The sequence below is a fragment of the Hyla sarda genome, chromosome 3 (assembly GCF_029499605.1).
Source record: "Hyla sarda isolate aHylSar1 chromosome 3, aHylSar1.hap1, whole genome shotgun sequence".
Classification (NCBI taxonomy): domain Eukaryota; kingdom Metazoa; phylum Chordata; class Amphibia; order Anura; family Hylidae; genus Hyla; species Hyla sarda.
In genome coordinates this window covers 325563894-325576755 of record NC_079191.1, presented here as the reverse complement: position 1 = coordinate 325576755, position 12862 = coordinate 325563894, and the positions used below count along the sequence as shown (strand labels likewise).

General features: G+C 42.2%; 1 protein-coding gene across 10 annotated transcripts in view; it reads right to left on the bottom strand.

Moving 5' to 3' along the window:
- ADGRG6 (adhesion G protein-coupled receptor G6) overlaps positions 1-12862 on the bottom strand; it is a 211070-nt gene that overhangs the window by 86880 nt on the left and 111328 nt on the right. For 6 of the 10 annotated variants that reach the window (XM_056567247.1, XM_056567246.1, XM_056567249.1 and 3 more), the window contains 2 exons: positions 7753-7821; positions 3079-3234 (listed from right to left, as the gene is read on the bottom strand). In XM_056567247.1, coding sequence (XP_056423222.1) covers positions 3079-3234; positions 7753-7821 — 225 coding nt within the window. Of the gene's footprint in view, positions 1-3078; positions 3235-7752; positions 7822-11954; positions 12157-12862 lie in introns of those variants that run through there. The other 4 variants (XM_056567251.1, XM_056567253.1, XM_056567254.1 and 1 more) reach the window with 3 other exon arrangements.

The window sequence follows — 12862 nt, the reverse complement described above, 5'->3', positions numbered from 1 at the left end:
CCCACTCCTGTTTCCGGCTCCTCGGACATCTTCTCGGTCAAAGAAATTTTAGCTGCCAAAAAGGTCAGAGGGAAAAATTTTTTTTTAGTGGACTGGGAGGGTTGTGGTCCTGAAGAGAGATCCTGGGAACCTGAGGACAACATCCTAGACAAAAGTCTGCTCCTCAGGTTCTCAGGCTCTAAGAAGAGGGGGAGACCCAAGGGGGGGGGTACTGTTACGCCGAGCGCTCCGGGTCCCCGCTCCTCCCCGGAGCGCTCGCTTCACTCTCCCCGCGGCAGCGCTCCGGTCACGTCCTCTGACCCGGGGCGCTGCGATTCCGCTGCCAGCCGGGATGCGATTCGCGATGCGGGTAGCGCCCGCTCGCGATGCGCACCCCGGCTCCCCTACCTGACTCGCTCTCCGTCTGTTCTGTCCCGGCGCGCGCGGCCCCGCTCCCTAGGGCGCGCGCGCGCCGGGTCTCTGCGATTTAAAGGGCCACTGCGCCGCTGATTGGCGCAGTGGTTCCAATTAGTGTGTTCACCTGTGCACTTCCCTATATCACCTCACTTCCCCTGCACTCCCTTGCCGGATCTTGTTGCCTTAGTGCCAGTGAAAGCGTTCCTTGTGTGTTCCTTGCCTGTGTTTCCAGACCTTCTGCCGTTGCCCCTGACTACGATCCTTGCTGCCTGCCCCGACCTTCTGCTACGTCCGACCTTGCTTTTGCCTACTCCCTTGTACCGCGCCTATCTTCAGCAGCCAGAGAGGTGAGCCGTTGCTAGTGGATACGACCTGGTCACTACCGCCGCAGCAAGACCATCCCGCTTTGCGGCGGGCTCTGGTGAAAACCAGTAGTGGCTTAGAACCGGTCCACTAGCACGGTCCACGCCAATCCCTCTCTGGCACAGAGGATCCACTACCTGCCAGCCGGCATCGTGACAGAAATAATGGGGAAAATGCATTCAAAGGGGGTGTATAGCCAGTAAAATTGAATGATGGAAAAAAAACTATCTACTAAATAAAAGGCAAACAAAGCAGGAAGGATAATGTATGCATGTGTCATGCATAACAAGCAAATGATAAAGGAGATACAAGATATACAGATGGTCATTTATAAGAGCCAATGTTTTAATATACTTATGCTGCTGAAAATGAGTCCATCCAAATAACTGATCCAGGAAGCTGATCTTATCAGACAATTATGCCCTACCATAGAGGGGATAAGTGTCTGATCGCAAGCTGTCTGGCCACTGGGACAACCCCACCCCCACCCCATCTCCTGTATGGGGCCCTGGCTCATCATCTGTGTGTTCCACCTCTCACCTTCCTGGATGAGAGCAAGTGATGTCCTGCTCAGCCAATCACCAGCTGAGGCAGGACATTGCTATGGCTGGTGATTGGCTGAGCGGGCCGTCACTTTCTTTTGTCCAAGAAGGAGGGGGCCAGAGCATGCTAAGGACAGGTAAGTAGCCAAAGCCCTGTACAAGAGATCGCAGGGTGTTCCAGCGGTCAGACTCACCGCGATCAGGCACTTATCCTCAATTCTGTGAATGGGGGATAAGTGTATGATAAGTTCAGTTTCCTTGAGCACCCCTTAAAAGGAGTTCAAGCTCTAAAAAAGCACTGAGTTGTACAGAGACTTGAGAAGGCATCCAAAGTAGACTAGGGAGCTATTCAGTATCATTGTCTCGAATTTTATACAAAGCCACACAGAGTTTTTTACTGTCAAATTCCATATATTTGATGCTATTTTATCAGATGTGGTATGAAGCCAGGGCTATACTGAGACTTTTATGTGTCCCATCAAGATTGATTTCCATTATTGAGTGACAGCTGCAGTCAAAGAGCTAAATGCTGACTTTTTTCTGTCACTCAATAGTTAAAATCAATCTGAAGCAGTACAAATAGTTGCAGTGTAGCTCTGGCCTTTAGAAGCATATCCTCTGAAGCATTCCTAGACGTCCTCCCTAATACATTGCCATATATAGACAACATAGAGCAACATATATTAGCCAATATTGCTCTGCTTTAACCATCTGTATATCTTGGGGCATACATACAGGATGCATATAATGTTTTATAACCCTTAGCCTAATCACACACAGTTTTTCAACCTTACTTTCAGTCAGTCATTTTTGTGTTTGCTGTTTTGTCACACATTGTTATGTCCTTTTTTTTTTTAATGTTTAAAGGGGTACTGTAGGATAGGACAATTTATCTCCTATCCAAGGGATAGGGGATGTGTGTCTGATCACGGGAGTTCCGACCACCGGGACCCCCTGCAAGGCGCTCTGGCTCTCCTCATAAAAGGAGCAGGGGTCGGCAAGTGCCCTCCATTCATCTCTATGGGAAAACCGAAGATGCAGGAGTACAGCGCTCAGATATCTCTTAGAGATGAATAGAGGGCATGTGCCGACCCCCCCCCCCCTCCTTTGCACGAGGAGAGCCAGAGCGCCTTTCAGGAGATCACAGGGGATCCCAGTAGTTGGATCAGACACTTATCCTCTATCTTTGGATAGGGGATTAATTGTCCCTTACTGCAGTACTTCTTTAAAGGGGTACTCCACTGGAAAACATTTTCTTTTTTAATCAAGTGGTGCCAGAAAGTTAAACAAATTTGTAAATTACTTCTATTTAAAAATCTTAACCCTTCCAGTACTTATCAGCTACTGTATGCTCCACAGGAAGTTCTTTTCTTTTTTAAGTTATTTCCAGTCTGACCACAGTGCTCTCTTCTGACACCTCTGTCCATGTCAGAAATTGTCCAGAGCAGGATAGGTTTGCTATGGGGGTTTGCTCCTACTCTGGACAGTTCCTGACATGGACAGAGATGTCAGCAGAGAGCACTGTGGTCAGGCAGGAAGGAAATTTAAAAAGAAAAGAACTTCCTCTGTAGTATACAGCAGTCGATAAGTACTGGAAGGATTAAGATTTTTAAATTGAAGTAATTTACAACTTTGTTTAACTTTCTGTCATTAGTTGATTAAAAAAATGTTTTCCAGGGGAGTACCCTTTTAAGGCTGGAAATGAGGCTCGTAAAATTGTGCGTGAACATAACCTTATAGAGGAAAAACTCACATAATATGGAAGATAATGTCTTACCATATTTGGTACTGGAAGCATGCAAACCAGGAGAGTTAGTGATGATAGTGGATGATGAGATGGTAGTTGTATCAGGTGAAGTAGGTACAGTAGATGGTGAGGTTACAGCAGGTGATGGAGATGATGAAGTTACTACAGTGGATTTTACTGTGGTTGCTAGTTAACACAAGAAAGATGTAAACTGGGATGAATGCATTAGAAGTGTCCTTACCCAGATAATGAATGCATCTGCTTACTTAATTCCTGGAAACTCTAGGCAGGACTCCAAGATTACCAAAATACCAAGGTCGTGTTCACAAAGCAGAGAAATAGGCAATGTATTTTAGTTTACGCAATCAGCAATGTTAGAAAACTATGGGCGGAAAAAATCCATAAAATAAAATGTCACCGATTTTTCCAAAGTGTGAACCCGACCTAAGAAGCATTTTATTTATAAAAATATATATCCTAGCTTATCAATATTCTTATTATTATGATCTGTGGCCTTGTTCTACCTATAAACATGTAATTAGTGATCCGTTCACCTCAGGTTCGTACAAGGGATTACATTTTCCCTTAAGTGATATCTTCACATTTCAACGAGATATAGCCCAGCCTAAGTCAATAAAGCATCCCATTTGTGTCTCCATTAAAACTATGAACATGGATAAAGATTAAAGGTGACTTTAGTACTTACCTGCCATACAGTAATGGACATGCTTAGGAAGGACCTGTGCTTGACTTGGGGCTAAGTGGATATGTCCTGAGTCAACTACAATGCTGGGGCTATCCTTTTGTGAACTGGCTATTTCCTGTTCCCTCCCTCAAACTACATGTCCCATGATTCCTTGTTTGTAAGTGTGATGTCATTTTTCTTCTTCCCACACATCAGCCACCCCACCCATAAAAACACACCTGTGCTTCCAACATTGTAATAGACCAGTAATTTCTGACCAGGGTGCCTCCAACTTTTGCAAACCTACAATTCACTGCAGAGTGATCTCGCTCCCACCCAGCGGTCCCTCCACCCATTGAAGCAAAGACAGGCTCCCTCTGATCACCTGACTAGTGATGTAATGTCTCGGGCCACACTGCAACCTGAGAAAACTTGAGACAACAAGTTTGTATGCTGTTAAAAGTAAACATTGGAACAAAAATCACAAAAGAATTGTGAGACTACCATAAAGCTCAGGCAAAGACACTATATTATGAACTACACTAACTTTACAGCCCTATAGCATAGTCAAATAAAAAAAAACCTTGAATACCCTTTGTAAGACTCTTGTGTCAGCAGCAACAAAAAGCAAAAACCTACTCTATATGACAGGTTTCTGGGCTTCTGGTCCTTAATCTGGGTTCTACATGTCTTCCCTGTTATGGGACGACAGGCCGGAAAAGCGTCAGGGAAAGTGGCTTCTTGTTACTGTTGAGTCTTTATCTATGTTCATGCTTTTAACAGAGAAATTGAAGAATTTTAAGCTTCATGGTCTTGTCCTGGGCTATATCTTGTTCTAGCTATAGTGATCATCCTGACCAACAAGACCCTGTAAATGTGTTTATTGCATGCCATATACATTTTTGTAATCTGCATTAACTTATTGTATAATGGGATATATGATTTATAAACTGATTTAGGAGAATAATGTTTGTCCTGCCATTGATTATTTAACTAAACCTCCAAACAAGATGTACAATAGTGTGAAATGTAACAACTGAATTATCTGTTAAAAAGTACTTATTGATGCAAAGCCTTCTCAAAATAAATAAAAGTGGCAACAACACCTTCCCCTAATCAATGTATGCATTAGACAGTAAAACATATAGTAGATTGTGCTGACACATACAAACACATTATCAGCCGTTTTCATATCCAAAACCAGTGGTTTCCAAACAGCATGCCTCCGGTGGTTGCAAAACTACAACCCCCAGCATGTCCGGACAGCTTTCGGCATGCTGGGAGTGTTAGTTATGCAACCGCATGCTGTTTGGAAAACACTGTCCTAAACACACAGTTCATATCTGAAGCATTTGTATACTTTAATTGTATACATTTAAAAACAGTGTTTTTTTTTTGTTTTGTTTTTTTTTTATAATTATTTTTTTTTTTTTGTATTGTGTCTGTTTATAGCTTGATTCTGCATATAGATAGAACTATGTTCTGTGGTTACAGACCGCAAAGAAATCTAATACATAGTCATATCCTGCAGTTCTTTTCATTTTTTATTTTTTCTGCCACCTTTAAGATAAGAATAAAAGAGCTACTAAAAGAGTGTAAAGACTCTCATCACATGTTCCAATCAATGGCTGAATGATGTGCTCATAGGAACCCTCATTACCAAAAATTGGTCCATGTAAAAAGGCCAGCTGTTACCTATGAATGAGAAAATGCTTGTTTACCACTGCATCTTTATACAGCTATTTAAATAATTGTTATCTGTTGCATATCGCCCCATGTAAATGGGGAATGTGTGGCCGAAAATACCAAAATTAAAGTGGCATACGAGCGATCCAGAGATCGTTCTCGCGTCTGGTCTGCAACAATCATTGATCAATGAGATTGGGGCTCATTTATGCAGGATAAGCAACACATAGGGTTTGTTTGCCATCTGTAACCATGCAGATACATAAGTCTACACTGTAGCTGTAAAAACAAAACTATTGTGTTTTTTTGGGCTGGTTGACATCATACATGCCTCTATATTGTTAAAGGAGTAGTCCAGTTTAGAAAAATCACAGGGATCACAGGGAGTCCTAGTGGTTGGACCACCACGATCTGACACTTATTTCCTATCCTTTGGATAGAGGATACATTTTTCTAAGTTGGATAACCCCTTTAAGGAATTTTCATGTGGCATAAATGTTTACCTTATTATTTTTCGTTGGTTTATGAAAATAGTATGTACCGGTCCCATGGCCTCACAGGAGCCAACAAGATTGCTTGTCAACATCAGCACTTACAAAACCAATGTATATAAGAAATATCCATTCCATTACCTAACATCCTGGTTTGTTGATTTTGCGCATAATTGGACTTCAGTTTGACATGACACAAATATGTAATAGTCTGGACATCTGAGGTTATCATTCCCTTTTATACAATGTGAGCAAAACTGTACTATTTGTCTAGCTGTCAAAAAACAGGTCTCTGTACCTCATCTACAACAATTACTTTGATAAAGAAAACATTCCATTCCAACAAATATAGACTAGGCAACGGCAGTCTATGTGCAACACCGCAGCTGTAATAATAAAACATAACCCCAGCGACACTAAATAATGGGCGAGGACAGAAAAGGTCTTTAAGCAAAACTGCATGAAAGGTCAGAAACCCATTGTTTTACATTTTTGCAATAGTGAAGTTTACTCCTTGTACTGATCAAAGCATATTTCAACATTGATTTCACTTCTACCTTGAAATTCTGCAGTCTGAAAATCTCAATATTTTTGCTAGACTTTTCAAATGATCTAGAAACTAAGGGTGTCAAAGAGGCAGTACAGAGCTGCAGCATGCCTGTCTCCTCACTCCCCCACCCTCCCTGCCATGATTACTTCTAACATTGAGCCCTGTAGATCAATCAGTCAAGGTTCTACCAGCTTGCTATCCTTCCATTGTGCATCCTGGTGCCATCTCATTTAGGGTAAGGAACATATATACACTCAGCCATGATTTAACAGGCCACAGCATCTTCATGGTTCCAGTTATCATGCTGCCATCATTGGCCCTGTGTTCTGATCTTTTCATTATAGCCAGCATAAACTTTTTCAGCAATTTGAAATCGAAGAAGACAAGGTTGCCTTTACTCTGCATGTACATCAATATGCCTTGGGAAACCATGATTTTGTTGCTGGTTTACCAATTGCCATTCTTGAACCAGTTTTGGTAGCTATTAACCATTCCAGTGTGTGAACACCACACAAGGCATTCCATTTTAGTGATGCACACCAAAGTTGTCACGATTTGGCTCTTGACAAAATCACTTAGATTCATACAATTACTACATTAAAGGGGTACTCCAGCCCTAGACATCTTATCCCCTATCCAAAGGATAGGCGATAAGATGGCTGATCGCGGAGGGTCCCATCGCTAGGGACCCCCACAATCTCTCCTGCAGCACCCCCTGTCATCAGCCTCACGAAGTGAAGATCACTCTGGGTCTGATGACTCACGATACAGGGGCCGGAGTATCATGATGTCACGGCTCGGCCCCCTCATGGCATCACGCCCCGCCCCCTCAATGCATGCCTATGGCCGCCACACCCCCTCCCACAGACTTGCATTGAGGGGGCGGAGCGTGATGTCACAATACTCTGGCCCCTGTATCATGAGTCATCAGAAATGGAGCGATCTTTGCTCCATGAGGCTGATGACAAGTGAGTGCTGTAGGAGAGATTGTGGGTGTCCCCAGCGGCGGGACACCCTGGATAGTGGATAAGGTGTCTAGGACCATAGTACCCCTTTAACTTCAAGAAATGACTGCTCACTTGCTGGCTAATTCATCCCAACCTTTGACCACCATTAGTGGTTTTAATGTTGGCTGATACATAGATAGGGCAGACAGATATAATAATTCATACTTCAGGTACTGTCAATGACTCTTATAGCATAAAACTGTATATTTAACAGTACAATTCAATATATCAAGGAGGGAAAAAATTGTACACATAAAACAATTGGCAATGATCATATATTTGTACCTTGACAGACACCTGCAAGCTTTTCACAGGTAGTTGGTTCTGTTGAAAGAGTTGTTGGCAAAGAAGTACCTAAAAAGTCAAAATATAAGAAATACTTTATTAGAACAGTATCTGTTGTTAAATGATGCACAATATTTTATCATGCAACAAAATGCTTGATGATGGTGTTTGTGAGATAAATATAGATAGATAACCTAAAATAGACAGTAGAAGTGCTGGGCCCCATAACCACTCAGAGAATTTACCAACATAATGTAAAATTATGATGAAGGTGCATTTGTCCATCAAGTTGCAAAAAAAAAAGCAAAAGCCACAATTTACAGCATGACTTAAACGGAGCATATGGGGACAATGGTACTGCACAAACACTACCAGACCCTAGAGTACCAGGGTTTTTGGTGATCTTGTCTAGTAATGAGGCAATTTTTATATTGTGCTAGATACATTATACAGGAGGATAACAGCGGGTGTCAGAAGTGACACTCACTGCGGTCTGTCTATTAATGCAGGTACTATGGCTTCCAGCATGGAGTAGAGTGTGCTCCATGTTTAGAGCAGTAGTACCTGCAGTTCAGGACAGATCACAGCGGGTGTCACTCCTGACACCCGCTGCGATCATCCTTCATCCTTGAGATGCAGAGTTGCATTTTACTGAGTTCGCATCTCTGCTCTGTACTCCGGCCAGCCACTCACCACTCATATTTCCTGCTGAGAGCGGGGATTGGCTGCCACCATCTGGCCAATCCCCACTCTGGGCGGAAAATATGAATGAGTGATGTGAATTTCTATTCACATCACTGGCAGGCCCGGAGTATAGGGCAGAGATGCAAGCGCTGTATAGAGCAGCTCCGCATCTCTGCTATATTATGGACGAATGTATCGGGTGTCAGGAGTGACACAGGGGCGATATGTCTATTAGTACAGGAACTACTACCCCCATCATGGAACAGTAACCCCCATCATGGAACATGGAACTACCTAAAAAATATAAAAAATTAAGAAAAAAATTGAAAAACACACACACATACACTACATTTTTATTATTGTCGGCTACATTTTAGTGCCCTGCCTGCCCACATAATTTGATCCCTGTTTAAACATTAATTAAAATTTGGTTATAAAAAAATATTAATTTTGTTAAATAATTTTTTTTTTTTTGTTACCCAACAAATTTTTCCACTCAGATGCAAAAATGCCAGAAAAAACATCAGACGTAAGAAATTGCACTGGCGTTTTTCCTGGTGTTTTTTTCACACAAACAAAATGCAGGAAAATAAACAAGAGGAAACTTAGCCTTAGGGTAGGGTCACACGTAGCGCATCAGCAGTGTATTTAACGCTGCAGGTACGCTACTAACCATCTCTAGAGTGTGCCTCCTGCTGTGCCTGTGTGTCATGCTTTTGTACACTCAGCAGTAATCCGTTTCTAAGAGCAGACACACAGTGATTTGCGAGTTGTTGCGAGCATGCACAGTGTACTCACAGACATCGCTATCGCTCTGCCTGCTCCATGAGCTAGGCCCAGAGTGGCCGCGATGTCTGTGAGTATGCTGCACAGGCGTGCAGCGACTCACAAATCACTGAGTGTCAACTCATGGCGGTGGATTGCTACTACGAGCAGAAAAAGCAGGATACACGGGCACACTCTAGGGATGGTCAGTAGCCCATCCACAGCATCAAATACGCTGCAGATGTGCTATGTGTGACCCTGCCCTCACAGTATATTCATAGGCTTATCCTAGAACCCATAATCTGCAGTGAGTCAAATTAAGCAGCGAGTTGTGGAGTAAAGCTATATCAAATAATCAGAGGGGCTCTGAGGACTGAGACCCGGACCGATCCAAACTTTTGACATACTTGTGTGACATGTCAAACATTTAAATGACATAGGCTTATAATGGGGATGTCTAGTGCAACTGGACAGAGATCTTTGTGATCCAGTGAGTAAAGCACCTAAGCCTGGGCTTCTCCTGAGTTGTTCTAATGAATGGTGGGGTTCACACCCTGACTGATCAAAACAATGCTTGCCAAATTTCTCTCACATATCAAAAGTTATGGTACATGACAGGGACACTTCTATACTATGGCAAGCCTGGCATCAGCCTCAAACATAAAAATGAGTATAAAACAAATCTTACAGGTGGATATAATATTTATGTCTCTCAGCGACGTACTGTAAATATTTAGTCAAATGTTTTAGCTGGTAATTTCCATATGACTAATGTTGAACATGATGTGGTATACCAATGTAAAAATGATTCAGGAACATGACAAATGTAACAGTCACAAGTTCAGCCACCCAGATAACAAAAATAATTGTCACAGTTATGCCCTGTCGACTTCCTCTTCTTGATTTACTGGTACAAAGCACTCTGAAAAAAAATAGGGCTTTCCCAATACCATTTTCTTAAGATCGAGTACCAATACTTTTTTTAAGTACTCACCGAAAGCAATTACTGATGCTTGTCATGTGACAGGTTTTTTGTTGTGTTTTTTTTTATGAGGGAAAAGGAGGGAGTCTTCAGTTTTTATTAGGAGAAGGGCTTTTTAAATAAAAATAAAAAAAGATAAAACAAAACTTTTTTATTTTATTTAAACTTTTTGACTCCCAACAGGGCACTGTGTACTGCCTGTCACCCAGCTTTTCCAGTCTCATGAAATACAGGGGGAGATTTATCAAAACTTGTCCAGAGGAAAAGTTGCTGAGTTGCCCATAGCAACCAATCAGATCGCTTCTTTCATTTTTCAGAGGCCTTTTCAAAAAATGAAATAAGTGATCTGATTGGTTGCCATGGGAGACTGGGAAAGCTGAGTGACAGGTATGTGTTATTTTAGTAGGTTCTGGCATATAGAAATGTAAGAATGGCACTCACCCATCTGATGAAAAAGCAGTGGCATTTATTGTGCAGAAGCGGGACCTTTTTTGTTTTGCTTATGTGCTTCAAATATATCAACCCCCTGTGATAGTATGATAAATATGTAGCACATAAGCAAAACTAAAGCTACCCAAAAAGGACTTCAGAACTTTCAGAACTGCTAAAGCAAACAATTATAAATGTCCCTGATAAGTGTGGGGGATGCTGCTGGTATTACTGCATGGGGCTACAGTCAGTGGAGAGTCTTGCTGTAACTTCTCTGTGGAGAGGGGTGCTGGAAGGGGATATTTAGGGGTCTGGCAAACCAAAGTTTTCAAAAGTTTTCTCAACTCCAGGCATGGTAAGCTAAATGGTTGGGTTTAGGCTTATTGTTTCTTCCCTCTTCTTCTAATACAGAAGCTTTATTGGGTATATTGGTTTACATTTACTAATGACCGATGACATGAACACATTTACTGTATTATTGGCATCATGGCTCCTATCACTGTGTAGTACTGTGTGTGACTGCTGGTTCCACTGATTGGTTGCAATGGTCACATGTCAGCCACAAGTATACAAAAACCTAGACACCCACTGAAGCCTCGGCGATGCATGTAATCGGATTTGTGGCGAATAAATGTTTTGATGTCATTTTATTACATTTGAGGCTGAATAACGCCATAAGTGTTGTTGTTGGACTTGTATCTGTTAGGATACAATGTTTCATAAAATGGTATTTTGAGCCCTGAGATTGCTATTAGAGATGAGCGAACTTACAGTAAATTCGATTCGTCACAAACTTCTCGGCTCGGAAGTTGATGACTTATCCTGCATACATTAGTTCAGTTTTCGGGTGCTCCGGTGGGCTAGAAAAGGTGGATACAGTCCTAGAAGACTCTTTCCTAGGACTGTATCCACCTTTTCCAGCCCACCGGAGCACCGGAAAGCTGAACTAATTTATGCAGGAAAAGTCAGCAACCGCCGAGCCGAGAAGTTCGTGACGAATCGAATTTACTGTAAGTTCGCTCATCTCTAATTGCTATACCTGGACAACCCCACCAATCACACACACCACACAGAACCACAAAGCCTGTCAGAACCAGCAGCATACAAAGTAGTGTGTACAAGAAATGAAATAGAAGTTCAGGAGAAGGGTGGAATGTTCTCTTCTGCTTCTAAAGGTGACCTACAGTTGAACTTTTTAACTTTCTGTCATTAAAACAAGAGAGAAAATAGCTCAAATGACAGAAAAACTGAACAAAGTTTACTTTGCTAAAGTATACACAGACATAGCCCCATCAGCCTTTACCAGATAAAGCACATCAATGCTAAGATATACACATATTACAATTTTTGCTGAAAACTGCACCAGATGTCCGCAGGTTTTTGAAATTTCTGTAGAATTCCATGTGGATTAAAGTGAACCTATCAGGACAGTTTTCTCTTCTAATGCCCCCAACATGAGCGGATTAGGTTCCTAGACTTCTCCCTATGTTTTTTTTGGTTTGTTTGTTGCTGCTTTATGTTAAAAGGCTGAACTCTGCACACCATGGGGGAGATGTATAAAAACCTGTGCAGTGAAAAAGATGACCAGTTGCCCATAGCAACCAATCAGATTGCTTCTTTCATTTTTCAAAAATGAAAGAAGCAATCTGATTGGTTACTAAAGGGCTGCAACACTTTTCATCTAGACAAGTCTCCCTCTATGTTTACAAATTACCAACAGAGAGTGATGCAAGTGGCGCTACTGACTTGAAATGTCCTGCTGCCAATCCGCAAACATACCCTTTCTGGCTTAAATGACTTCTCACATGCTAGTGTACTTCATTACAAACCTCCATAGAGGTAGTGCCACATGCCTAAAGGTTGGTGCTGGCTAGGCCTTGACGTCACCACTCTGCTCCCTCTATATATACACTACAGTCTCGAAAGCTCAGACGGAGCTTAATTCACTGGGTTAACACTGTTTCTGGACCTGATTTACTGATGTATAGCTATTCAACCACCCACTGCAGCATAGCCAAGCACTCCTGGAGACCATGTGACATATGAAATATTGTCTTTGGCTGCACAGAATGCTGGGAAATGTCAGAGACAACAGTAATAAACGTGCGCTACAGCACTTCAGGGTGTTGGTCCTGTGCATAAAAAGAGGACAAAGCAGCACACGGAGATAATGAGAGCAAGAAAAAAATCCTTTAAAAACAAGGGCCACTATCTCTATGGCTCTTTACCAGCAATTTACATGTTGCAAAA